At 41.9% G+C, this 26,532-nt stretch overlaps 6 protein-coding genes and 2 non-coding genes across 11 annotated transcripts; 6 read left to right on the top strand and 2 right to left on the bottom strand.

The window, feature by feature from the left end:
• Window positions 1-3,204: 3,204 nt before the first annotated feature.
• On the top strand, window positions 3,205-5,353 carry LOC108017871 (probable cytochrome P450 28a5). Its single transcript, XM_017085032.4, has 6 exons — window positions 3,205-3,438; window positions 3,497-3,743; window positions 3,804-3,908; window positions 3,987-4,530; window positions 4,656-4,922; window positions 4,979-5,353. The coding sequence occupies exons 1-6, from the start codon at window positions 3,251-3,253 to the stop codon at window positions 5,143-5,145; spliced, it is 1,518 nt and encodes a 505-aa protein (XP_016940521.3). The 5' UTR covers window positions 3,205-3,250; the 3' UTR covers window positions 5,146-5,353.
• Window positions 5,354-6,908: 1,555 nt separating this feature from the next.
• On the top strand, window positions 6,909-6,979 carry TRNAG-GCC (transfer RNA glycine (anticodon GCC)). The gene has a single exon. It is a non-coding gene; the product is annotated as a tRNA-Gly (tRNA).
• Window positions 6,980-10,555: 3,576 nt separating this feature from the next.
• Window positions 10,556-14,261, top strand: LOC108017835 (F-box only protein 39). The gene is made up of 6 exons (XM_017084988.4): window positions 10,556-10,872; window positions 10,938-11,077; window positions 12,015-12,263; window positions 12,319-12,663; window positions 12,721-13,155; window positions 13,860-14,261. The coding sequence occupies exons 1-6, from the start codon at window positions 10,785-10,787 to the stop codon at window positions 14,136-14,138; spliced, it is 1,536 nt and encodes a 511-aa protein (XP_016940477.3). The 5' UTR covers window positions 10,556-10,784; the 3' UTR covers window positions 14,139-14,261.
• TRNAG-GCC (transfer RNA glycine (anticodon GCC)) lies at window positions 11,391-11,461 on the top strand. Its single transcript has one exon. It is a non-coding gene; the product is annotated as a tRNA-Gly (tRNA).
• A 1,688-nt stretch (window positions 14,262-15,949) lies between the features above and the next one.
• On the top strand, window positions 15,950-19,553 carry LOC108018073 (leucine-rich repeat-containing protein 28). 4 transcript variants are annotated; one of them, XM_017085473.4, is made up of 7 exons: window positions 15,950-16,717; window positions 16,775-16,957; window positions 17,038-17,185; window positions 17,724-18,035; window positions 18,455-18,493; window positions 18,596-18,747; window positions 18,840-19,553. In XM_017085473.4, exons 1-7 carry the CDS (start codon window positions 16,387-16,389, stop codon window positions 18,866-18,868), a joined length of 1,194 nt encoding a protein of 397 aa, XP_016940962.3. In that variant the 5' UTR covers window positions 15,950-16,386; the 3' UTR covers window positions 18,869-19,553. The 4 variants fall into 4 exon arrangements, with proteins under 4 accessions (XP_016940962.3, XP_016940963.3, XP_016940964.3 ...); XM_017085474.4 differs by lacking the exon at window positions 18,840-19,553 and having other exon boundaries at window positions 15,951-16,717; window positions 18,596-18,812; XM_017085475.4 differs by lacking the exon at window positions 18,455-18,493 and having other exon boundaries at window positions 15,955-16,717.
• LOC108018074 (uncharacterized) lies at window positions 18,805-20,077 on the bottom strand. The gene is made up of 3 exons (XM_065863203.2): window positions 19,738-20,077; window positions 19,546-19,672; window positions 18,805-19,492 (listed from the first exon to the last, which is right to left on the bottom strand). Exons 1-3 carry the CDS (start codon window positions 19,788-19,790, stop codon window positions 19,133-19,135), a joined length of 540 nt encoding a protein of 179 aa, XP_065719275.2. The 5' UTR covers window positions 19,791-20,077; the 3' UTR covers window positions 18,805-19,132.
• Window positions 20,078-20,399: 322 nt separating this feature from the next.
• On the top strand, window positions 20,400-23,498 carry Efhc1.2 (EF-hand domain containing 1.2). Its single transcript, XM_017085470.4, has 5 exons — window positions 20,400-20,758; window positions 20,813-21,366; window positions 21,558-22,077; window positions 22,169-22,690; window positions 22,772-23,498. Exons 1-5 carry the CDS (start codon window positions 20,708-20,710, stop codon window positions 23,420-23,422), a joined length of 2,298 nt encoding a protein of 765 aa, XP_016940959.3. The 5' UTR covers window positions 20,400-20,707; the 3' UTR covers window positions 23,423-23,498.
• Window positions 23,438-25,970, bottom strand: Hacl (2-hydroxyacyl-CoA lyase). Its single transcript, XM_017085472.4, has 4 exons — window positions 25,811-25,970; window positions 25,111-25,306; window positions 23,815-25,054; window positions 23,438-23,751 (listed from the first exon to the last, which is right to left on the bottom strand). Exons 1-4 carry the CDS (start codon window positions 25,859-25,861, stop codon window positions 23,532-23,534), a joined length of 1,707 nt encoding a protein of 568 aa, XP_016940961.3. The 5' UTR covers window positions 25,862-25,970; the 3' UTR covers window positions 23,438-23,531.
• Window positions 25,971-26,532: the final 562 nt, after the last annotated feature.

Raw genomic sequence — 26,532 nt, 5'->3', positions numbered from 1 at the left:
TGGAGGATAAAGAACGAAGCGCAGCCTGTTGCAAAACGCATGTTGTGAACAGACTTAAATTTTTAATTCACTTCTCGTTAAAGAGAGGGTGGGAAAACCCAGGTAATATACAGTCAAGCGTCTAACCAACCAACCAATTGGGTACCTTTTGAAATGGTAATTGAACACGTAGGGTAAGGGAACATTATAATTATATTTATATTTATTGACCAATATTTCTGACAATATAAAAAAATTTAAATACATTTCCTAGTTAGAGAAATATTTCTATTGATTTGTCTACAATTTTGGATCAATATTAAAATTTGGATTTTATCTGATTTAGAAAATACATTTTTATTATATGTATATTTATTAAAAGCAACACGGAAATTGTTTTAACATTTTGTAGTAGATTTCCTTTAGTTTCTGGGAGTAGTAGATATAGCGATCACTATAGAAGTTCTCCTTTTCGAAGTTCTACTGTACACACTTTTCAACCAGGGAAGTCGAACGATTTTAATATGCCAGCGTGGGGAGTTTCTGGTGTTTGCATGTGTGCAAGCGATGTAATGAAATCCCTTTAAATGTTTATGAAAAATTCATGACGCGTGCAAATGGCGCGAAAACAAGTTGCCTCGCGAGTGAGTGGGCCAAAATGTGGGAGTGGCCGAAAGGGGGCGGCTGGAACTGGGCCCGCAGAGCCGTTGCATGGGTGAAAATGACGGCGCCAAGCTTTGCCGGACACGCAGTGTTGCATGCAAAATATGTTATGAAAGGAATTCGGACGTTGTATTCCGTATTACCAACGTCGTTTTTGTTGCCCTCAATGATCTGGTGGCCAGGCGGACACGTACATCAGCCCGTGCGCCCAATAAGTGAGCAAGTGCATGGACATGGACATGGACATGGACGCCTCGAATCGCACGTGATCACAAAAATGAATCCATTTGTTTGTTAACTCATTTTATCTCAATTATGCGCAAACAATGGGATTAAAGGCTACAACAAGAACAAACAATAAGTACACACAAACAATTGTGAAATGATGTATAACTCTGTCAAGTCGAAAGTCAATTACGTATGGCAAAAATAAAGTATCCAATTTTCGAAGTAATATTCTATCATTTGATCTAAGATATAAGACTACCAAAAAATAAATATCTTATATATAACTTTTTTTTGTAAAAAAGAAAATTTTTTTATAAATAAAATCAAATACATTTATCAAAGATTTGAAAAACTTATCTTGAATTTGGAGTTATAAAAATAAATCTAAGGATCTACAAATTAGGAAACCTACATTTGAGTGGATTATCAATTTGTTATCAATACTTAACTTTTCCAATACTAATTAATATTAAAAAATTTTATGATCATTTTATATAATATTTTAAAACGATTATCCTTGTTCCCATCATTGGGATGATCATATTTTTGGGATGATCCAATGTATGATCATTTTATATTTTAACATGATTATGCTTGTTCCCACCACATTAATTATTATTAAAAAATTCTATAATCATTTTAAATTTTGAGAGGATTATCCATGTTCCCATCCCTTTGATAAATATTGAAAAATTCGATGATCATTTTATATTTTTACACGATCCTTGTTCCCATCCCTAACTCCACTTTTGTAGCATACTTATGTGCGAGGGCGTCAATGCGCGAACAGGAGGGAAACATTTGAGAGGGAGAAGGGGAGAGCGCTCGAACAACTTTGACCGTTTCAATACTAATGAGGCTGTCAAGTGTTTTGCATAAAAAACCGGACAAAAAGTGTGCGTTTTGGAGGGGGGGAGAGAGCTCTTTCAGTTAGGTCGCTTTTTTATGTTAATGGCCAACACACACGCACAACTTGGCCTGTGTGCTAGTGGGGCACGCACACACAAGTAAATTAAACTAGGCAGGACGCCGTTTGTAGTGCAAGTCAATTTTTCGATAATTTGAAAAGTTTATTTAATACAAAACGTGATTCAATTACAAAACTGACCGAAAAATACACACGCACTGGGGGGGGATGTTTGCTGTCCACTCCTTGACCAAAAAAACTGTAGTTTTCGCTTGTAAAGCGCAACGTGTGCGCCATTTTCGCAGCTGTCTTTTGACTTGGCCATTATTGTTGCCGCCGTTCGTGCCGCACAATGGCGCTTTGTTAATGTAACGGAAATGTTGCGGGCGAGTTGGTGGCACATGTTTTGATCCTGGTCATTATGCTATTTCCTAGGGGTTTTCACAGGTTTGCAGGAAACTTTTGTGGTAAATGTCCCCAAAACGGCATTCTTACTTACCTGCCTATCATAGTTCTAATAGCTTTTGACCATGGCCAATTTTATTTTAATTGTCGTCTTTTTTGTTTCCGATTTATAAACGTTATATTTTACCATCCAACTCCAAAAAAAAGGGATTTTAGTGGCACTTAAATCAGGCTTAAGATGGTAAACATTCATGAAATTTGTTAGCTGATTTTCACAATTTTGTTTATTTATCTTAAAGCTTTAAGCTTTATTCTTGTGAAATTAGAAAGAAAAGTAATAAAAACACTCAATTTTTTTGGTAACATTGATATGATGTCGACTGTTTGTTGCTATCGAAGAGCTTTACAAGAGTGCAATGTCACCTTGCAAAAGTTTTTACAGGTTGCATACCATAAAATTAAACACTCACTTTAAACAAGCAATATTTAAAAATGTATTATTTTGCTCCTATTGTATTATGTTTGATACATTTTTATACCTTTGCAATGTAATTATAGACACAAATCAAATCACAATTATAATAAATAACTCAAGAGGTTTCTGATTACAGATTTTGAATTTCTATCCGAATTTATGACGTGATTAATGTAGATTGTTAAGTTGAACATTCTTTTTAATTTAATTTTGACATTAAGTAAACCGTACCTTTATGGTAAGAAAATGTGTACAAAACGTGCCGATAACATTTAACTACGACTCGACCTATAGGACTTAGATTTGTAAACAGTTTTGGCATCATAAAAATATAAAACTAATACGATTTCATCAAATGGGTAAAACAGTTAGGGATAGTTCCTAGCTTTTGTAAGCAAGTTCCACTGTAGTTTTATCGTTACAAATTATAATTCTTTGTTTTTTATTTCAGTTTATCACTGACAAGGGAGCTTTTTCCCTGACCTAGGTAAACTTAGCCATCAACAGGTACAAGTAGAGCGCATTCGCTGAAGCTTAGCACAGACGCTTTTTGGATTTCGCCGGGCAAACAGATCGATTCTACGGGAAAGAAAATGATTGGGGTTACCTTGGCTTTGGTCCTTATATTGGCCGGAGTTGTCTATACGGCCATGACCTGGCACTTCAATTACTGGCGAAAGCGACAGGTGCCGGGTCCCAAGCCCAAACTCATCACCGGAAACTATCCCAACCTGTATACTATGAAGAGGAATATGATCTACGACTTGAACGACATTTACGAGTGAGTAGAACCAAAGTTTTTATAAACAATGGTTTGTTATTTTTGGTTTTCTCTTTAGAAAGTATAAAAGCAAGTATGATGCGGTGGGCATCTTCAGCGGGCGGGTTCCCCAATTACTGGTGATCAGTCCCGAACTGGCACGTCGTGTTTTTGTGTCGAGTTTCAAAAACTTCCATGACAATGCCTTGTCCAGATTGACTGACGAAAATACCGACTTTATCCTGTCCAATAATCCGTTTTCGCTCACCGGTGAAAAGTGGAAGCAACGGCGGGCGGATATTACTCCGGGTTTGACCAATGGTCGGGTAAGTGAAGTCATAAATCGATTCCCGTCAGTAAATAACAACTGCATTGTAAACGAATAGATAAAGTCCGTCTACCCAGTGACGAACAAGGTGTGCCAGCAAATGACCGAGTGGGTGAAAAAGCAAATTCGTTTGGGTGCAGCCGAGGGCGTTAATGCCAAGGATGTAAGTATGGATAAATATACATGCAAAAATATGTATTTCAGATGAAAAAGTAAATTATTATATTATTTTTTACCCCAGTTAAGTCTCCGCTTTACTACCGAAATGGTCACCGATTGCGTATTGGGTCTAGGTGCCGATAGTTTCACGGACAATCCCACTCCCATTATGGCCTACATCAAGGACCTGTTTAACCCAAAATGGACCTTCATGACCCTCTTCGCCCTGGTCAACAGCTTTCCCTCTTTGAGTCACCTGATCAAACTACGTTTTGTACCGCATCATGTGGAGCGTTTCTTTATCGGATTAATGGAAACAGCGGTTCAGTCGCGAAAATCCCAGCTGGCAACTGGCCAGTTCCAGCGCACTGACTTTCTGGACTATCTGATGCAACTGGGCGAAAAGAGGAACCTGGATACTCGCCACCTCCTGGCCCATACCATGACCTTCCTTCTAGATGGCTTCGAAACTGTAGCCGGCGTTCTATCGCACATGTTGCTGCTACTGGGCCGCGATGATGTGGTGCAACAGCGCCTGCGGGAGGAGATCCAATCCCATCTGCAAGATGGTATCATACCCTATGACAAACTCCATGAGTTGCCCTATCTGGATGCCTGCCTTCACGGTGAGAAAATTAATGATCCAAAAGACAGAAGAAATATATTTCTAAAGTGCTTATCAAGATCAAAACTATGTCTTAGTGATTTTTTATCTTTATTCTTAAACTAATACTCGAAGTATATCTTCCAGAATCAATACGGTTATTTCCACCCGGCTTTATGACTTCCAAACTCTGCACCGAATCCGTAGAGCTACCCAACAAAGATGGTCCCGATTTCACCGTGGAAAAGGGAACTGTTGTTGTGATACCCCACTTCTGTCATATGATGGACGAGGAGTACTTCCCCAACCCGCAAATATATAATCCTGAAAGGTTTATGGATCCCGATGTCGCCAAAAATCTTCGCGAACGAGGTGTCTACATGGGATTTGGAGATGGCCCGCGTATCTGCTTAGGTAAATATAAATCTTTATTGGTCAAATAATATTCAAACGGTTATAACTTTTAATAGGCATGCGCTTTGCCACTTCTCAAATAAAGGCGGCCATCGTAGAGCTAATCAGCAAATTCAATGTCAAGGTCAATCCAAAGACCCGCAAGGACAATTTGTACGACCCAACCTTGTTCCTAGCCAATCTAAATGGAGGTATTTGGTTGGATATGGAGGTGCGGCAATAATTACGTTAGGATGTTTTATCACCCAGCCATAAATAATTTAATTAGAAATCATTTATCGCGAGAACATTATCTCTATAAGTGCCCTTATCTGACCAGATCATGGTCGTTCCATTAACTACTAATTATACAAATCCTTTTTAACGTGTATTTACTGAATATTTACTGAATATGTGAATGAGCCATGCTTAAATCTAATAAAATACAGTCTTATGAACAATAAGTTTTGTTTTTATTACAAGATATTGATAATAAACTGTCAGCCAAGTAATCGTGTTCTCAAAAATAACAGAGGACCCCAAGGAGATTGAGTAACTTAATAAATACATAACTTTATTGCTAGAGCCATAAATACAGAAACTTTTTCAATTAATTTTAAGTGTTTAATTCACTAAAATATTCTTCGAAGACTATTAACATTTTGTTATCCCAAGGATAATTCTTTTAGCGCTTTTCGTTGCTACCTTTTTTGTCAACTTGCCGCCAAACCAATGAATTTTTATGCAAATTGCAGTCGCCTTGCAGTTGACAACGTCGGCACCAAGTGGAGGAAGCTGCCGACGACGTACTCCCAAAACTTTTACCCATCCTCCTCCCCCAAAAAAACACTTGAGGCATTGCCATAAATCTTTGAGCAGTTCGAGCCACCCCCCGAGTTTCAACTGGTGGGTTAGGATCGAGTGGGGTGGAAAAGTCTGGGGCTTATTTACCTTGTTAGCTCGGGGGAATCGGGGGTCCTGGTGAAAAATACTCGAGGCAATCAGACGGAATTTGCATAATTTGACAATTGTTTTCAAATTGCAATAACAATTTTAGCTTAATTGTTTTGCACACGCCAGCGCACTGCTTAAATTCCCATTCATTTGATTAGTGGGCCAAAGTTGCTCCTTCTATAGATTTTCGAGGCAACTGCCACAGGCAGAAACTTTTTCAATTCAATTGTAAAATAAATATTTTACAAATAATTGCAGGAAAAAAAAAGGACTATTTCGAAAAAGTTTCTATTTTATACGCCACTTTTTTAATGGCCACACAATTTGCTGCGTTTAGCAGTCGCCATTTCGAGGGCGGGGCAAGTCCTTCCGATGAACCGCAGCTGCTGCACAATTAAAATGCATGGCTATTGTCAAGGCAAATTGCTTGCTGGTGACAATGGCAGAACAATTGAGCCAGGATGGGACGGAAGTCGAAAGGGCCATCGCAGTGGTGGAAATTGCTGATGTGATTGAGCCCTACATGTTTATGCAAACTTTTTGGGCTTTAACTTATCCACTCACCACAAAAACTTTGCATAAGCAGCAGCTGCGCTTTCGGATTTCATTGTCATTTTAGGCAGTTCGAACTGTCACAAAGTTTGCTGGAAAATGGACACGAACGAACTTCCAAATAACCAGTGTGCAATCGGATCAAAGAAATGTAGCCGCAGGAAAGTAGATAACGAAAAAACATTTTGTAAGTTATAAAAATCTTTAAAATGTATCTTTAAAGTATAGGCCACAAAACATCTGCCCTTAAATAAAATAACCTTTGGGTTTAAAAGAGGTTATTTATATTTCAAAGAAATCCAAGGAAATCAGAAGAAATTAACAATATTATTATAGTTTCCTGGACAATACGGTTCTTTTTTGGATTTAGCTTAAATCTCATATTGATAAGATAAGAAATTAATAAATTTACATGTCAGCTTTTCACAAAGTTTATTTATAGATTTTTTATGAGGCCACTAAAATCAACTGGAGACTTTTTGAAATCTGTACTTTCACCGAGCATCGGTGGTTCAGTGGTAGAATGCTCGCCTGCCACGCGGGCGGCCCGGGTTCGATTCCCGGCCGATGCATAAAAATTTTATTATTTTATTTTATTTTTAATACAAGTTATAAAGCAAAATTCTTAGATTAAAACGAAATGCAAAAAATTTGGTACATTTAAATCTATTAATAACTTTAGTCTTAATTTCTTAAAAAAGTAAAAAATATATATGATGAAATGGCTCCCTTTCTTTTAAACAAACATCAATGAATTCCAATCCTAAGCTTCCTATCAAAGGAAGTGCCCACCGAGTGGCCATTAAAATGCAATTCACAAATGCACAGTCAAGTAACATCAACATTCTTAGTGCCGTCCCCCAAGTAGAAGTCAACAATTTACATAACCACATGGCAGAATGGCAAAATGGCAGAATGGGTCACAACGGGTCAGTCAGGCAGTAGTTAAAATGCTACAAAATTATACATTAAATTCCGAAACTTGGCAACATCCGATGGCCAAACAATGGCCCCAAACAGCTGCCAGTGCGATGCACCTGAGCAAGGCCAGCCAAACAAAACAGCCAGGCAAAACCAACAATAACAGGACTTGTTGGCCGGCTCCTGCCGGCTTCAACTTGGTTAGCCAAGCCAACCAGCCACTTCCTGTTTTCCAGTTTAAGCCGCCGACCCACCGGCACGCACAGAGGAATATCCATATGCATATTGCGACCGGCGAATGCGACCCATAATTTTCACAAGTGCGTGCTAGAGGTGCGAAAGCAACGAAGGATATATATAGATGACGGTTTAGAAAGAAATTTTTTATAAAAAAGCAAACAAGAGTAATTATCGACAACTAACAATCGTTTGTTAAAGCATAAGTCTAATATATAACTAGTATGTTTTGAGAGAATGTAGCTCAAATTTACAGAGATTGTATAAAATACGAAGTGTTTTAATTTGTTATTATACAGCTTCTAAGAAATAATTTATTTTTATAAAGTGTTTTCATGGGATTCTTATTAAAGACTATTGTGTTCGCCCAGAGGAATATCCATATGCATATTGCTACCGGCAAATGCGACCCATAATTTTCACAAGTGCGTGCAAGAGGTGCAAAAGTGATTACTAGTTAACAAAGAATTTAAAAGAAAAAAACCTCATTACATCATTGTTAAAATAAAATTTAATATATTTTTTAAAGCAAATACTACATACATATATACACGGTGTTAACATTTTTTTATAATATTACAATCTGTTAATTTGTTTTTGAATGGGATCTTTGGCTCATGATATATTTTAAGGATTCCATTAAATTAAATAAAATTAAATTTGTAGGTAACCTAAAAGTATTTTTTTTAATTCCCAAAAGAAAAATAGTATACCTTATAATGTTTTCAATGTCTATAAATCACTTGCTCAATTTGTATAAACAAATATTGTTGTTTGTATCGTATAAAACGTTTAAAAAATATTGAAAACTCCCAATACATATGTATTACCTTACTAAAATATTACATTTAATTTAGAACACATGTTCTTATACTTTCTATACATCCCAAAGTTTTTACTAAATCCCTGACTTATACAGCTCACGTACTCATCTCTAATCGCTGCTCGCTTTTAATGGAGTTTACACACACTTTCGGAGACCTGGAAAACGCAACGAGATGATTGCCGGCTGCCCGGCAGACACAAATAGGGTTTTTGGGTTAAACTGCAAGTTTTTGTTGACATTTAAATTTGCATGGCAACATTTTGGTTGCAGGCCGGGCCTGTCATATTTGATGTTTTCCCAACCGAGGGCAAAGCGGAAGGGCGCTGCCAACTGTCAAGCGGCTGGCTGTGTGCATATGTGTTCGGGTTGGGTTTGGGTTTTGGCGACCGGCGAGTGTGTTTTAACTGGTTTTAAAATTGTTTTAATTAAGCCCGTATTGCAGCGCATTGTTGCAGATCCCAACCAGCCAGCTGGCCAGCTCCGAATTCCCTCTTTCAGCCCGGCTCATTCAATATTCAGCATATTTTTAAGTGCTTGGGCGCGGAAAAATTCCGTGATCCTAAAAGTATGCAACGCAAAAAGGAAATTGCAATACGGAAACTTTCCCGCTATTGTTGTTCTTCTTGCTAAATAAGAAAAAAAAAGAAAAGGGAAGGGCTAAAAAGGAGCCAGGAAAATGGCCAAATGCCTTTCTGCATTTTCCTTGGCGGGGGCCCATCAACATAAACAGCTGTTTCCGCTAAGTGTACCTGGACACTCGAGCAGCCTGGCCATATTACGTATACGTAAGCAGCGAGTGTGCGAGTGTGTGTGTGGGAAAATGACAATGCAAAAGTGGACAGCGGAAAATCGGAAAACGGGATAACAGCTGGCTTGGTTGGCGGTGTCGTCAAGGAAACGACGATGGAATTTTCTTTCCCCTTCTGCCGGCAAAGTGGGGTCAAGTGTCAAAAACGAGGAGCAAGATAACACCAGGATTGGTAAGTAGCTTACAGCACATTACGTTTAAATTATGTTGTACTTACCGAATCGATGGCTTAAATTACAGACCTTAGGATACTGCTTAGAAAATCATCTATACGTACGTAACTCTTTAAATAAAGAGTAGATTTAACACAAGAAGTGCAAACAGTATGAAGCAAAATTTAACTTTGCAAGTTTGATTTTAACAAGTGTAATGTTTATATTTTTGAAGCCCTTTTTTATAAATTCATTACCAGAATTCAAACTCAAATTGATTGAATAAATTACTTTAAAAATAATAAGCCTGTAATAAAAGCTTTTCGAGCCAGTAAACAAAAAACGGATCAATATGATTTGCATGAAAATTAATTTCTCAGCAGCAAGAAGACTCAAGTAAATGCAATTGGGCGACCAGACTTTTGAAATTGTTTACTCGATCATGTTTTTATTCAAAATATTTATCTAGAATCCTGATATAGGTAGTATTCATTTTGTTTATTACGTTATAACTATTGTGACACCAAAATAAATCTACGTTTTCAAAGGTTGATAGTGTATTTTATGATGTATGTTTATATTATCAATTATCAAAGTCACTCTTTAAAAAAGTTAAACCTTTTTCTAACACTCTATTTTAAATGTAGTTTCAGGTTAAAAATGCAAAATGATGTGTACAAAATTTGAAAATTTTATATACAAATTCTAATATTCCACTCTGAGCAAGAATACTCCATTAATACACACTTAAATCGTTTACAGACTGCTGCACGTTCCATGCACGAAATGCAGATCGATCAGATCACCACAAGTCCAAACAGCTCAAGTGTTTATTTATAATTTACACCTCAATAGCCTCAGTAGCATCAACAAGTTGCCCCAGTTCCGTGCCACCAACCGAAGGCCCTAAGACCTTGCCCAAAGTGCCGGTGTCTAATTTTAAAATCGGAAAATAAAAACAACAGAGAATCGGAATCACAACAGTTGCTATATCTCGAATACAAATCCGAGCATCAACAAAAATCAAAAAAGAAATAATAACCAAAATAAATCGGAAGCTCTGCATGAAGAGAAGGCAAAAACGCAGGTCTTTGGCAATTGTGAGGCGGCGAGAACCTAACAATTTCGAACACGAGAAACTGAAAACAGTTTTTCAGCTTTCGAAAATAGCCAACAGAGCGATTTGAATATGTGAAAGAATCACAATCTATTCGGGAGACAGTCGCTGGCCAAACGCGACGCAACTGCGAGTGCAGCGGACAGTCGGTCGGTCCCACTATATAAAAATAAACCGAAAGCAAGAAGAAGCCATCAGCGCAGGCTGTGCCAAAAAAATTTCAAAATTAGAGTACATATAGTTCTGTGCGGTCGTTTGCGTTGTAAATAATTTGAAATTCGTAAAAAAAAATAATAATAACATACTGCCACCAAACATGAGTGCATTGAGCATGGGGCGGAAGGGCAGCGGCCAACTGGAGGTTATGCAAAAGGCTGGCTGGAAGATCGATGGAGACGAGAAGGGTAGGCCAAAGATTGCTATGACAAGCCAGTGGAATAATCAGAATTTCCCTTCCAAAACAAACCAGCCTGCTACATTGATGTCGACGAGGATGACGACCAGGACCCGGAAAACATGATCGAGTCAAATTGGCGTTACTTACCCGACCTGGTTCTAGAGCAAATCTTTACTTACCTCAGCCCCAAAGAGCGCTATTATGCCGGACTGGTGCGTATATACAAATATTAAGACAACTGTTGGGTTTTATACTTTTTTCTCAATCATGTGCCAATATATTTTAGGCTTTATAGGGAACATGAAAAAGGGAATAGAATATAAGTATCAGAAATTTGTATTGTATTGTTCGTGTGGTCTCTCAACTTAAAGGTTTTTACTTTCTTTTGATTAATATTATGAACTAATTAATAATATCTTTATTTAAAATTAAATTGCAATAAGGCAATAACTCTATTTATAGAGTTATGTATTAGAAAGCCTACAAAATGAAGTAGAGATTTTTGGGAAGCCACCCTTTCACCAAGCATCGGTGGTTCAGTGGTAGAATGCTCGCCTGCCACGCGGGCGGCCCGGGTTCGATTCCCGGCCGATGCATAACCACTTTTTTTGTTTCTCACTCAAAACGCCAATTTCATTAGCTTTTTTATGACTTTGAATGAAATCGCTGAACACATCGCTATTTTTCTTTCTCCAAAATACTTACAAAATATTTCCGCGCAATATCAGAATGTTTACATCACAATGGCATATTGGAGCTGACCTTTAAAAAAACAAGTTCATATGGCAATGCTTCCACTCATTTTAACCAAATGGAAGATGTTTGGTATCGAAAAAGGCAGAAAATTCCCTCCGCTATATCAGCAAATGGTAAGCTTGCTATATGAAGCAATCGGTGGCATTTTATCAGAAAAAATAATAATACCAATACGATAGTAAGGAATAATAATGTTTTGTTTTAGAACTACAAAGCCGTTCGTCGTTTTCTTTATTGTTTTTCAAATATTACATATTTATAAGATGATGATAGAACAATCTAATCTTGTCAGACAGTACAGATATAGATCAAGATAATATGTTTTGACCATGTAAACCTTGTGACAACACAAATTCTACAGATAACGTTTCCCCACTCTATGATCTCTTGCAGGTTTGCCGCCAGTGGTACAGAGCCTTCTATTTACCAACAGTTTGGAACAACTTCCTAGTGGACGATCGAACTCTTACGAAACCGAAGTTCAATTACTATTCCGGCTGGCAATTTTGCCTCGATCACATGCGAACCCAGTTTTGCCTGTCGAAAATCGGCAGACATTTGCGGGGCATCGAGTTTCGTCCGTGGCACAGTTTCAACAACATCTTCCAGTTTATGACCATGTTGTCATGGAATATTGACAAGGTATACGAATAATATATTTATGAAAAATAAAAAATGTAATATTAAACTATTTCAGGGCAGAGAAGAGAATCCTGGTACAGAGTTCATTGGCATAGGCAGCCGGATTCGAACTCTGGTCTATCACTTCCCGTGCAATATGTCGCAGCCCAACGATCCGGAGGGAATCAAGCTTTTTGGAACTGGAGGCCAGCTGTTGAGGGTCCTCAAGGAGTTGCTCCTGCGATTGACGGACCTTCACACCCTCAAACTGGTGGACTTTGTACTGGAGCGTTACGAGGCGAATCACCTACTGGACGAGGTGGTCTGCAGTTGCTGCACTAAGATGAGGGTCCTCAATCTGGTGAATGTGACCACGATGCACTGCCCCATCATGCATGTGGGCCTGTTTCTCAATCTGCAGGTGAAAACGGTTAAATTTCATTTGTTATCACAGTAGTAAATAAATGTTTTGATTTAGGTGCTCACCATATCGCCGCAGAACATTGATGACGACGTTCTATCCCTTCTGGCGGACACCAAGTTGCAACACCTGCACCTGCTGCAGAACTGCTACACGCCAAACCACCTGACAATAAGTGCCTGCGGCGTGAAGGCCTGGCGAAATGTGAAGAAGACCAATCCGCGCCTGCGTGTCCACCTGCGGATGGAGAATCTGACGGACGGGGAGGTGGTGCTGCAGCCGGAGGCTCCCGTTCACAGCATCACATACTGCGCTCCGCAGACCCGGATTCGGGCCGAGCTGCTCGTCCGCATGGTGGACCACTACCGGAACACCCTGGCCGTCTATGGCCACGAGCTCCTGCCGCGCTTTTCCAGCCCCAAGCCCTTTCACAGCCGCATCGACAGTTTGATGTTGCTCATGTGCCGGCAATGCTACAATGTGGACACTCTGGTGAGTCCCTCATAACATGTGTTCAGCTTAGGGAAACAGATAGGCATTGCAACTTTTGATTTCGAAAATTCAATGCAATTTCTTCGGTATGGATAGCTTAGGTTTTTGGTAGCACATTTACTTAACTTTAATTGATGTCTTATTTCAATAATTGATACTTAAGTCAATATTTTATTTCAAGCTGGTTAACCTAACCGACTTGAAAAACAATGTGGAAATCCATGTTGAAAATCAATGAAAATTTTGAAATCATTTAAAATTTAGTATAGCACATTGATCAGGAATTTGATCATCAATTTACTATATTATGACCTTATTTTAATATTTCTTTAAAAACTGATAAATATTACAGGTATAATTTGACAGTCATCAAACAATTCATCAATTTTATTTAAAAATCTTTTAAATTGATGAAAAATTTCGTGTAGTTTTATAAAAATCAGTTGTTTTTTTTTTCAGAATGCATCTTTTTAAATTGGAAAGTTAAATCATTTCCAAATAATTGTTTTGAACCCGTTTTTAGAAATTTCTTTAAAAACAGGCAAGTAATTTAATATGATCCAAACACAATTATAGACTATTTCAGTAGTCTTATCCGATTTGTAGCCTAATTGATTTGAAAGTCTTGCAAATTGTTGACTAACTTTGGGGTATTCCTTAAATATATTGGCGCGCACTTAACACCTTATCACCGTTTTTCTCAGATCATCCGCGAGAAAGTTTCCACCTCGACGCTTTTGCTTATTGCCCGAACCGCCAAGAACCTGCAACATCTATACGTGCGGCGATTTGCGGTGATTCTACGTTGCGATTGGCCAAGACATCCGGAATGGAGCGACGAATTCAACAAGTGGCTCAAACGAAACTCCCGATCCTACGAGGCCGTCGAGCGAGAGGTCTCTGAGATCTTGGGCTACAAGTGGCGCCTGCTCAGCGACCGGGACTTCAAGCAACTGACTGTAAATGTGAAATCCGGAGCCTAGATGCCAAGGACTTCACGAATTCTGTATCCCCCTATAAGACTTGTGATAAACGGTGTGAAGCTTTAATAAATAACCCAAATATTGAAAAAAATTAACAACTTACAAGGGAGCTATTGAAATTTACTTAACTTTTACTTCTGTTTGTCCACCTTGGTGGGAGATTCCAATAAAACGCAGATGCCAAAATGATTTAAAAGCCCATGCATCCGAGGCAAATGCATCAGTTCGTTAAAGAGACCTACCAGAAACATGAAAGCTGTTATTATCCTCATAGGACTTCTGTTCATCATGGCAGCTGCCTTTGCAGCACCTCATCATGGAGGTGATCCACAATATGATCCCCACTACGATCATCATTACGATCCCCATCACGATCATCATTACGATCATCATTACGATCCCCACTTCGATCTGAACCTCCACCATCACTACTAAGAAGTAATGAATTTCAAAAATAAATTTGTTTCAAGTCTGTTAAAATATCTTGAACTTAATAAAAATCGCTTGAAAACCATGTATTTACAAGCCTGAGAATTACCTTATTATCCGAAACTCGTGTGCAAAGTAAAGCCAAATATCGTGAGCAATTGCCAATTTGCATTGGAGGGGGATATACAACTCATGGAGCAATTCGCACCTTTCGGCAGGTGAAATTTGATTTGTTTTGTTTGTCCACGCTGGGATTGAAATCCCCAAAACCGTAGCACCATCGTGCTTAAAAGCCAACAGCATCTCCTCGAATTCGTCAGTCAGTTGTGAAATCTTGCCAGAAACATGAAAGCTGTAATCGCTCTTTTCGGACTTGTGTTCTGCATTGCTGGAGCAATGAGTACGCCAGTTGTAGTTGGATTACCTCTTCCACTGCCGATTGGCGTAGGATTCGGAATACCTCCTCCACCACCACCACCTCCGCCTTATGGGTACTATCCGTCCCCTTATCACCACCACCACCATCATTCCCCCGGATATGGATACGACTACGGATATAACAACTATGGATACTGAGAAACCCAGGCGTGGATGTAGATAATTGATTTGAATTTTAAGGAGATGATCCTCTTATGATGACCCTCACCGAAACATAAAATAAATCTTAAATTATGTATTATTTATAAGAAATAAAAACTTTTGTATTTATTAAAAATGTGGTTACATGTGAAATAAGCTGGCATAGATATTTAAAACCCGAGAAGGAACGTTTTTTTGGAAAATATATTATGCTCGTTTTCCAAAAACATAATCTAAATACATTTTTTATTAGATCTTATGAAATTTTTATTTCATTTATTGTTTGTTTACTCCGTAAAAGCCATAAAAATATGAAATTCAAAATTTTAAATGGTACTAATTGTGTATAGTTGGGACTGTCAATTATACTTATATATCACAACATATCCCAACATATGATAGAAATGAAGCAATGCAATAGTAGTGTCAAGATAGGGAAACAGCAAAATCCATGATATTATTATAAATTCTTAGTCATGTGTAAATTTTGGTACAAGTAGTCTACATTCCTGTGGCTTTCATGAAAGCCAAGCTTGGATGGGGTGCTTTCCCCTAGACAATTTATGGAAACTTGCCATAACCCCATTCTTTTGCCCCAAAGCTCCCACAATATTGAAGCTTTGGAAGCTTGCCCTTTGCAATTGGCTTGCTGCAATGACCTTGAATGCAGCAAAGACCCCAAAAACAGCAACAACCCACTGGGGGGAGTGAATCAATGCAGCAGGAAAATTCAATGTCAGTGCCAAAGCTTCGTAGGCATTTAACCGCCTCCAAAACGAAATGGTATACTTTCGGGCAGTCGGCACATTACGTATACGTCGGTGGTCAGTGAAAGGCGCGATGATGGGTGGGCGATTCGTTATTGAAACAATAAATTTTTAAGAAGAAAACCAAAAATCAGGGGAGATAGATACGGCACTCGCGAGAAATTGCGACAGGCGAGTGAGACAAATTTAGCCAAAGTCAAAAATCTAAACCGCATCGAAGGAGATTCTCTGAGGAGAGCAAACTGTTGCTGCTGCTTCTGGTGGTGCTGCCACTGGGCCTGAGCCACTGGGTGGCTGTGGTGGCGCTGGTGGCGGTGGCAGTTTTTGTTTGGCGGGTGGCGGTGCCAAATGATGATCATGACCGCGTAGAGACGCAAATAAATATAATTGAAACACCTCCGAACTATAAGCAAATAGAACCCGACGACGCCGCCGTAGTGCGGGCATTGTGTAACTGCAACGGTATCGTCAACATGAACAAAACTATTCTGCACTGGAGCTATCTGAACTTCAAGGATGTCCCGATGGACCTCTTCCTCTACGAGGATCTGGAGGAGGTCTATCTCAAGGAGAACTTCATATCGGTGATCCCCAAGTGGTTGCTAAACATCACCACCCTCAAGTTCATCCATTTGGCGGGCAACAATCTGAGTGAACTGCCCACCGATATCTATATGCTGGAGAACCTGGAATTCCTGGACGTCTCCAACAATGAGCTCAAGGAGCTGCCCCCCACCCTTGGACTCCTGCTCAATCTACAGCAGCTTAATGTTTCCGGCAATCAGCTCACCGAACTTCCAGTGGGTGAGTAGATATCCATATATCTTGGAGTCCATGTCCGCTTATTCCGCCTTTAATCAGAACTAAGCAGCCTGCGCAATATGGAGCACCTAAACATCGCCAAGAACCAATTCCGCCGACTGCCTATCCAGTTGAGCGAGTGCGTCCGCCTCAACGAGCTAAATGTGAGCGACAACGAGGCGTTGGTCCACATCCCCGAGCGCATCTCCAACCTACCCATGCTGCAGTCCCTCGCCGCCGATCGTGAGTATAAATTTGGGAGCTGGTCAGCTGGGGATCGGTATCCGTATCGAGAGACCCTCACTGATTTCTCTCGTTGGCAGGCTGTGCTCTCATCTATCTGCCGGCCGCCCTCTCCAAGTTCATGAACCATGTGCGCATCTTCCACAACACAGCCATCAACTATATACCCATGGTCTACGAGAGGTTCTACCAAAATTTCTACGACAACCGCCAGAGAGTCACTCCCATGTAAGGAGCTTATTTTATCTTATTTTATTTATTACAGAGAATTGGCAATGCAATCTTTAAACACAATGTAGCATTGATTTGTTTGGCAACTACCTGTCTTCCCGTTTGATAATAACTAAATTGAATTTAGAATACTGCTAGAAAGCAAAATCGAAGAGCAATATGTATTCTTGGCTGGTTGCCTTTAAGCATGACTAAGGGAAATTTAGCGATCTTTCATATTGACCTACTATCGGTTAGTAAGCACTAAACGGACTGTTGCATATGTATTAAGAATGATAATAGATTAAATCGCTCTTTAATATGAGTTTTATATAACATTTTGATTATACAGGAGTGCTAAGATATCTCTTTCAACCAAATTCAAACAAAAATTTTGCTAGAACAAATATTTGGTATGACATTATGATAACTTACTAACTAAATAATAGTTGAATTTTTACAACAATAACCTTCGGTTATTATTTTCTTATAAAGACAATATGATCTAATATTTGTATTATGTTATATAAAATTATACCTCGTTTCCTGTCCTCAGCGCCGTTCATCGAAAGGGTCTGTTTTGGGTCCGCGAGCTGGAGACGAACACCAGGTTGGTACTCCCGGTGGGCACTCGCACAGTATTTCCGGTTCCCTCGACGGAGAACCGGGTCACGCTCTACGACGACTGCCTGCACGCCCTCCAATCGCTGAACCGCTCCTTGCCCGTCTACGAAAACGCCGCCCTGCACCGCCTGCTCCCGGAACCGTACATCAGTTCCCACATCAACAACGGACCCATCGCCCGCTGCACGAATTCCACCTGCTCCAGATGTCTTTACACCTCGTACTACTTCATGGTCGTGAAGAGGTGGGTCGGAGTTACGGTTAAGTTTGCCTGACGTTAGTCATGTGGTCATTGTTTTGATACCGTCGAAACCGGTCCGCTTTCTAATTGGGGCAAGTAGACCTATCACAACCGCAAGAAGTACAGTGAACACTGTCTATGCTGGAAATCCTGGCCATAATTATTCATTATAAGTTTTTTTACACACACTTTTGCACTTTTTTAATTTAATTTATTATAACTCTAAGAATATTACAGCATCCATCCATCCAGAAATTCATTTTAAACTAAAATATTTTATTTTTTTAAATCACCTTGTAAAGTTGGATTCCCCTATTTTATATAAATATCTAGACATCAAATTTTATGATCACTAATTAATTAATGAATTCTTTAAATTTATATATATTTTTTGGAACGAACTTATACCTAAACACAATCAGGTTCAAACCTGATCCATACACATTGCATCGAAACTTAAGGTACTGCGATTGACTTTTTACAAATCGCGTTTATAATTCATATTTTTAGAGTTTCTTTCAACATTGTGGCATATTAATCCTAATTTTTGGAATTCCTTATAGGCGTGGCAGCACTTCCAAGCAACTTTTCACCTGTAATTTCTGCACCAACCGATGTGCGCTCCTCTGGTTGACGAGCAATGACAAAAAGTACTACCAAGTGAATTGGCGAGTGTCAGATGATGACGACGATGATGAAGAACACGTGTCCAGTGGCAAGTAGAGCCAGTGAAAATTGCCTGACCTCGTTGTATATAATAATACATGTATAATTATTTAATTATTATCTTTAATTACCATTAATTAGTTTTGTACATGTCATGTAAATGCTATTGAACTACTGGCAACCGGCGCCATTTGTCCAAAGAGAAAGCTCCCGATAATCTAACCCTAGGCTTAAAGAAAACTTTGTGTGGGTCCCCGTTCATGGAGGTGTACGTAGTCGTCTAAAACACACTTATGGGCCTCCGGAAAGGCTTTTCGGCAGTCGACGCCATGACGACCCATCCTGAAGGCATCCAAATACGGGCCGTCTAGCGTTCGATGAGGTCTAAATGATAAATATAGTAGTCTCTGGTTTGAGTTCAAGTCGAAGTCATCTTACCTTAACAGCCTGTGTAGTATCTGGGCATAGAGTCCACTGTGCTCGTCCACCTGACCATTCTCGCATATCAAACGTTTCAGGCAGGCACTTCCATTCTGACCCAATTGATTCATATAACCCTCGGCGAACTTGAATAGCAAAAGCTGGGGTTCATCCACCAAAAGACGAGCAGGCACCGATGAAGGATCTGGCTGGGTCACAGGACCCTTGAGATTTCGCGAACTATCCCAGAGTTTCCACCAGTAGATGGGAGTTTGCGGCTCATTGAACTGGTAGTGGAAGTTCATCAGCCAGACCAACTGTCGCCAGACCTTTTTCTCCATAAACGGAACCGGAAATGCACAACCCGTAACAAACTGTAAAGATACAAGTTAATATTACTATACTCAATAAATATTTGATGTCTAACCTTGATAACACCGCCATTTTGATAAATTAGGAAGCGCTTCTGGCGCCTGTGATGATGCCAGGCAGTCAGATTGGCCTCCAAAGCACTCACAGCCTCCAGGGTCAAAAGGAAGAGTATAATCTTGGATCTAGTTTAGATGATGACTGGTCAGTTTAAGTTTCATAAATGTAATTTTTAGGTTCATTAACTCACAACAGGTTCATTTCTCCGCTTCTTGTGCTATCCGCTCGAGCTCCAGACACCATTTACCACCTCGGTTCTTACAGCTCCAATGCCATGGCATCGTTTTACTATAGTTTGTAAGCCCAGGCAGATGGGTGTATACATAGTGTTAGAGAGAGGTGAGAAAAAGCACGTGCTTCCGTGGGTTTCCTACTTTTGCCTGCCAGACTAATTAGCGAACACTGCGTCTGCGCCACCAGCCCATCGTCAGAGGTGGCCATGACTCTAGAAAGTCATTCGTCAGCGTCACGCATTCAATCACTGATTGAAATGCTTTCAGGCTCAACGACGACGTGAGTCAACTACAGGTGGCACTGTCACTTGAAGGATGGAATCGCTTGGTAAAGATGTAATTACAAGGACTTAGGACATTTTTTATTATTTTGCTTTTTCTGAATTTATTCATATTAGGACTATTTAAAAATATTTTCCTTTAAGTTGGTTAGTGGTAATTCCAAGGAATGAACTGAAAGTCACATCAAATACTGCAGCTTAAAAGTTCTTAAAGTATTCGTATTGTATTGCTTATATTGGAATTTAAATGTTAATATTTCCTTATCGAATCATGTTAGAGTTTTATTAGAACATGTGTTTATATGCTGGTACAACTTACAAAGAAAATTCTATGTGGAGGTCTAAGCTGACCCACTCTCTCCTTGGAAACCGCTACCAGTTGCAGTTATTTGACTTGTTGGCCAGTTGACTTTTGGGGCTGCCATGGCGAAGGCGCATTACCATAGTTCCGTTTGTTCCATTTATCGAATAGCAGCGGAAATGTCGAAACACTCGGGCCAGTCCAGTCCAGAATTCTGCTGCGTGGCGTTTACTGCCACAGAATTGCTTTTGGCTCCGAGACAAATGTAACCACAACGATTTGGCAAGGGAATTGGCAACAAAATTATTAGTATATATCTAAAAGACGACTAAATTATCTGTGAAAATGATGCGACTACCAGGAATGCCCATGCTGCCAGGCGCGCAGTTCTACGATGTAAGTGGTTCGAACATGTATCCTCCAAGATATTAAACTGAGACTCCCGAACAGCGCGGCAAGCGTCGCCATCCGCGCCAGCAGACGTTGATGCACTACCAGGGTATCCAGATGTTATCCGACCGCCGGGAGCCGGAACTTGTGGAGCCCAATGGCATCGTGGCCGATCCCAAGTGTCCGCCCGTGCCCGCCCAGCTCAACAGCCTGTGGGCCCCGAAGGCCACCACCAAGCTGCCACCCTGGCTGGCCTACGACAAGCAGGTTCTCTGCTTCAGCGCCTACTTCAAGGAGAACCTGACCGAGGTCTACCACGCCCCCTACCAGGTGCGCAAGGTGAAGATCTACTTTTACCTGGAGGACGGCACCATGCAGGTCACCGAGCCAAAGGTGGAGAACTCCGGCATCCCGCAGGGTTGTCTGGTCCATCGGCAGCGCATCCCGAAAGCTTTACCCACCGACCGCGAGTTCATCTCCATCTTTGACCTCAACGTGGACACGGATATGCAGATCTTCGATCGGGTCTACCACATCAGCGGATGCGACATCTTCACGCGGCAGTTTCTCAACCGAGCTGGAATCTTTGTGCCTGAGGCCCAGCAGGAACCATGGTAAGATGGGCAGTACTCTTTACAAACTTTAATACGTAAAACATTCGTATGATTCCTATTAACTACTACAAAGCCTTCTACAAATTCGACCTTCATTTAAAATAGTTTCAGACCCGTATTTTCTTGAAACGATTGATTAATTTAGAATGTGAACCTGTTAAATTTACAAAACTCAACCTATTCCCCCTTAGCGATCCCACCACAGAGATCCGAAAACGATCCGGTTTGAAACAGACAGCTAGTTCCTGTTCCTCGGCTCTTCCCAAGAAGCATTCATTTGCCCAGTTTTTAGAATTCGATAGAAGAGTGCTCAAGTTCCAAGGCTATTGGAACGATCGCAGCGAGTTCGGCGATGTGCGGAAGCTTGAAATCTGTTACTATCTGGCCGATGATACCATTGACATTAAGGAGAAATTCCCACGGAATTCTGGGCGAGAAGGTCCCAGCACTTTTTTGAAACGGGACAAGCTGCCAAAAGAGTTCTCGGGACTCCCTTTGCCTGGCCAACAGACTGCCATGACACTGCTCAATGTGCTGGGCAATAGTATGCGCGATGTGCGTTACGTAGCCGACCCGTTGAACACAGGGCAAAAACAGGTCCAGTACTATACCGATCAGGATTTGCAAATAGGGGCGGTGCTCAACGTCTTTGGAAGGGCTGTAGTTCTTACAGGCTGTGACCAGTTCACACAGAGCTACTACAGGGAGAAGGTAAGTTACGATAATTGATTAAATCCCATTCTGGGTAATTTGAAATAACTTATTATAATATTTATGACTTAATTCAATTTATCCTTTATAGTACGGCATCCAGGAGTTCTGTGCTCAACCAATTCCAGAGCGGAGTGATATTCGACCGTACACCCAAGGTGGCATGGGATCCCGTAGGCTGCCACCTTACAATGGTTGGGGTAGCCATGAGGACTCGGAAGGCAACTGTATCACTGTGGAGCCCAAACCACCGCAGGCAGACTTCAAAAAGCTCTTTAAGTACGATGGCTGCATCTTGCGTTTTGGGGCAAAGCTCATCTCGGCCATTCGGGACAATGGAGAGCGTGATTTTGTTATCAGCTACTTCCTGGCCGACGACACGGTCCAGATATACGAGTCTTCACGACGAAACTCGGGCTTTCTGGGCGGGGAGTTTCTTAAGAAAGCCCGTGTTCCACTGCCGGGTCAAGATATGTTTAGCTCCTCGCGACCTCAGTACTATAGGGCCAATGACTTCTATATAGGACGCACCATGACTCTCAAGGATCACATTTTCCACATAGTTTCGGCTGATGAGTTCACGCTGATGTACATGGAGCAGCATCCCAGCGAGGTACAAATGTCTCTCTGATATAACATTTCTTACTACCCAAAAAAGATTTGAGATTGTTTAAACTGTGATTCTTTTTTTCAGTTCCCCGTAGCCGACATTCGACTGATAATGCAGAAGATCCGCGAGGCAGTGCGTCCGGACTACAAGCAATTTGTCCTGCGCTGCAAGCCGGATGGAGACCTCGGAGACTTCACCACAGTCAGCTTCGATACGCTGCGCTCGACTCTCCTGTCTTATCTGTCCAAGGATTGCCTGCTCAACCATGAAATTGTGACCGTGTGTCGCTTTTTCTCGGCTGAGCAGGCAATGCCTCCCAGCTGCGACAGGAATCGAGTGCGAGCTGCCGCCCAACTGGAACTGAAGCGAGCTTTATGGAACGGGGTGGAGCAGCTGAACGACCATCTGAGCCACATCAATCCGACGTGCAGGCCATACATCAGCGAGGCTCAAGTGAGGTCCACATTGCGAGGTTGCCGGCTGCCCTTTAGTCTGGAGCTTGTCGAAGACATCTTGATGGTGCTACAGCGCAATGGACAAAACGAGATCGAAGTGCGCGACTTCCTGGCCTTCTTCAACATGCGCAGCGACCAGGTGCCTGACATTGCTCCTCTCAACATTGCCTTCGAGCTGTGCCCCAAGCTTCCGTTCCTGCACAAAGGTCGCCTGGTGGATTTCACCTGGTTCCTGGACTACCTTGGCCTAGAGGAAGAACTGAAGCGAGCCAACAGTTAAGGAGTGAAGAAGGCGTATCAAAAATTGCATGTATATACAGAAAAATTCGTGGCAATATAACTTTCGGAATGGTGAACTTTGTGCTTAAGACCTAAACGTAGATGGTATCCTACAGTTTTGACTCGGTGAGCCAGTTGAAGGACTGCGGCTTGCGATCGGATGACGGACTGATGGCCACATTGATGATGGTCGGCCTGTCCTTCAGCTGGTTGGCCGCCTTGACAGCCGCCTGCAGCTGCTCGATCTCCGTGCAGAAGTAGCCCTGCATGCCGAACATTTTCATCATCTCCTCGTAGCGCACCTGAACTCCCAATGCCGAGGGTGGTGTACTGCAAGATAAGATTAACCGTAAGTAGTTGTACCAGATAAACCGATAAGCTACCAGCACTCACATTTGGGTAAGATCGCCCTCACTGCGAATGGCCTCAAATGTGTCCTTGTCGAAGCCGCCATAGATGCCATTGTTGTTCACAATCAAAATGGTCACGGGCAGCTTGTACCGCACCATGGTCTCGATCTCCATGCCCGAGAATCCAAAGGCACTGTCGCCCTCCACGCACAGCACACGCTTTCCGGGGGCAAAGTCACGGCAGTAAAGAGCGGCGGCCACGGCGAATCCAGGACCCACTCCCATGGTGCCAAAGGTTCCGGCATCCAGGCGGTGACGTGGCTGCTCATTCAGCAGCATGGACCGACCAATATCCATGGTGTTGGCTCCTTCACTGACGATGATCGTGTCCTTGGGCAGCAGCTCGCGGAGATGGTGGAACACCGCGTAGTAGTTGAGCGGCGTCTCCGTGTTCGAGTACATCTTTTGCACAGCGTCGCGGTTTTGCTTGCACTTGATTGCCAGCTGCTTCCACCAATCCTGTTCGTAGCCGAATCGGAAGTTAACGGCGTTCATCTGCTCGAAAAGTTGCTCGGCGAACGGGCGGATGTCCGCCTGAATGGCCACCGAAGCCACCACCGAGTTGTGCAGCTCCTCGGGGTTGATGTCCACCTGGATGAACTTGACATCCTTGTCGTAACGCGGCGCCTTTCCGAAGTGGAGGATCCAGTTGAGGCGAGCGCCCAGGAGCAGTACCACATCGGCCTTCTGCAGGGCCAGAGTTCGAGCCGAGGAAACGCACTGCGGCGCCGTGTCGGAGACCACGCCCTTGCCCATTGGGGTGGGCAGGAAGGGCAGGTTGGTGTTCTCAATAAAATGCCGCAAAGTGTTCTCGGCATGAGCATAGGCGGAACCCTTTCCTATGATCACCAGTGGTCGCTTGGCCTGGCGCAGCAGCTTGGCGGCCCGGATCACATCATCGTGCGGAGGATAGGCGAGTGGCGGAGCCGGATGGGCCAGGGCCTTGTAGATGCGGGCCTCCTGGGCCTTGGACTGCAGGATATTGCCGGGGAAGTCCAGATAAGCCACTCCAGGGCGTCCATAGGTGGCATACCGCACCGCCTTCTCCACGTGCAGCGGAATAAGGGCAGCGGTGGCCGGACGGGCGGCGTACTTGCAGTACGGACGCGACAGCTCCACTTGTGGGCACTCCTGGAAGCCGCCGATGCCCTCGTGATCCTGGTTGGTTGCCCCGCCGATGACGACCAGGGGCCAGCAGTTGACCTGGGCATTGGCCATGCCACCTAATTGTGGTATAAGTTCGTTTAGTAGGGATTAACTAAACCGGTTTATCTTTCACCTGTCACATGGAGCAGTCCGGGTCCGGAGACTACCAGACAGACACCGGGCTTTCCAGTCAGATAGCCAATCGCCTGAGCAGCATAGCAGGCGGCCTGCTCATTCCTCATTCCGATGTACTTCAGCCCGGCGACCTGGAAGGCCATGGACAGTTCGATGACCGGGATGCCGATGATGCCAAAGACATACTCCACGCCCTATTTTCGGATTTAGAGATAATGTACGGTTATTTAGAGTCTCCACCCAGTCGTCAATCAAACGTGCAATCGCTAAACTCTGGGTATTTTTAGATCAAATCACTAGCCAATGTGCAAACACGTTCTTAAGTGATTTGCCCGGAATCCGGTTAAAGTTTTATTGATTTTAATCTGCCCCCCGGCGATAATCGCCGCTGCAAGCACCAAGGTGTTTAGGTCGTGGTACCAAACCTTTGGAACACGGTCTTTATCAAATCCGTACCGACTTTTATGAACGGGAGTAATCGGGGGCCCAGTGCCAACAACAACAGCTAGCAAGTGTTTTTGAACTTTGCACAACAAACAGGTGCCTTTAGATAAGAGACCACTCCATTGTTCTCGCCAGCTCCATCGCCCCCTCGATTTGGAAAAGATTTTCCCACATTTTCGCCGCGGATGCGAGTGCAGAAAAGTGCATTGCAAAAATGTCGGACAAACGGACCGACGTCTAGGTGATCCTCTTACCTGTTGCTTCAACGACTCGGCAATGATCTGCACGGCTTCAACCTCGGCCATTTTGCGCGCTGTTAAGTGTTAATTGTGCTAGAAATGTATTATGCGCCGCCGCGTTACCTTGCGTACTGGCTTAAGAATTTAACTTTTTAAACAAATGCTATTCCTCCGTTTATTTCTGGAACTGGTTTGGAACGGAACTGGAACTGATTTGGACTACGTAAGACGTAAGTAAGACGTAAGTGTCCGTAAAAAAGCGAGATAACCTCAGCGTAAGTGTCAGTGAAAAAGGGAGATGCAAGATGCGTCGTAAGTGTCGGCAAAACGTAAGCCAACGTAAGTGTCAGTAAAAAAGGGAGACAGCCTCAGTAAAAAAGCGAGATGCAAGATGGGAGAATGGAAGATGAAAAGGGAAACAAATCAAAATAGAGTCCAACAAAAGAGGTGACCAGTGACCGCGGAATTATCGATAAGTTAGTCTGACTTTAAGGAATATACCGTTTCTATTTTTTCGAATATACCAAAAATATTCGAAACGGACACACTGAAAAAACATCGATTATTTTGTTGCGCGGGAAATTCTATACGATAGTTTTAAACAAAGATTTTCGGCAAAAATACGTTATTTGTATAAAAAAAATAATGAATATAGTGTGGCGCAGACCTTTTAAATTTTAAATTTATAAATAAATAATATTATTGTATTGTCCCACTGATTTCGTTCTTGAAATAAG

The sequence above is a fragment of the Drosophila suzukii genome, chromosome 2R (genome assembly GCF_043229965.1).
Source record: "Drosophila suzukii chromosome 2R, CBGP_Dsuzu_IsoJpt1.0, whole genome shotgun sequence".
NCBI classification, from domain to species: domain Eukaryota; kingdom Metazoa; phylum Arthropoda; class Insecta; order Diptera; family Drosophilidae; genus Drosophila; species Drosophila suzukii.
Note: the sequence above shows the minus strand (reverse complement) of the source record. Positions and strands in the feature narration are given on the sequence as shown.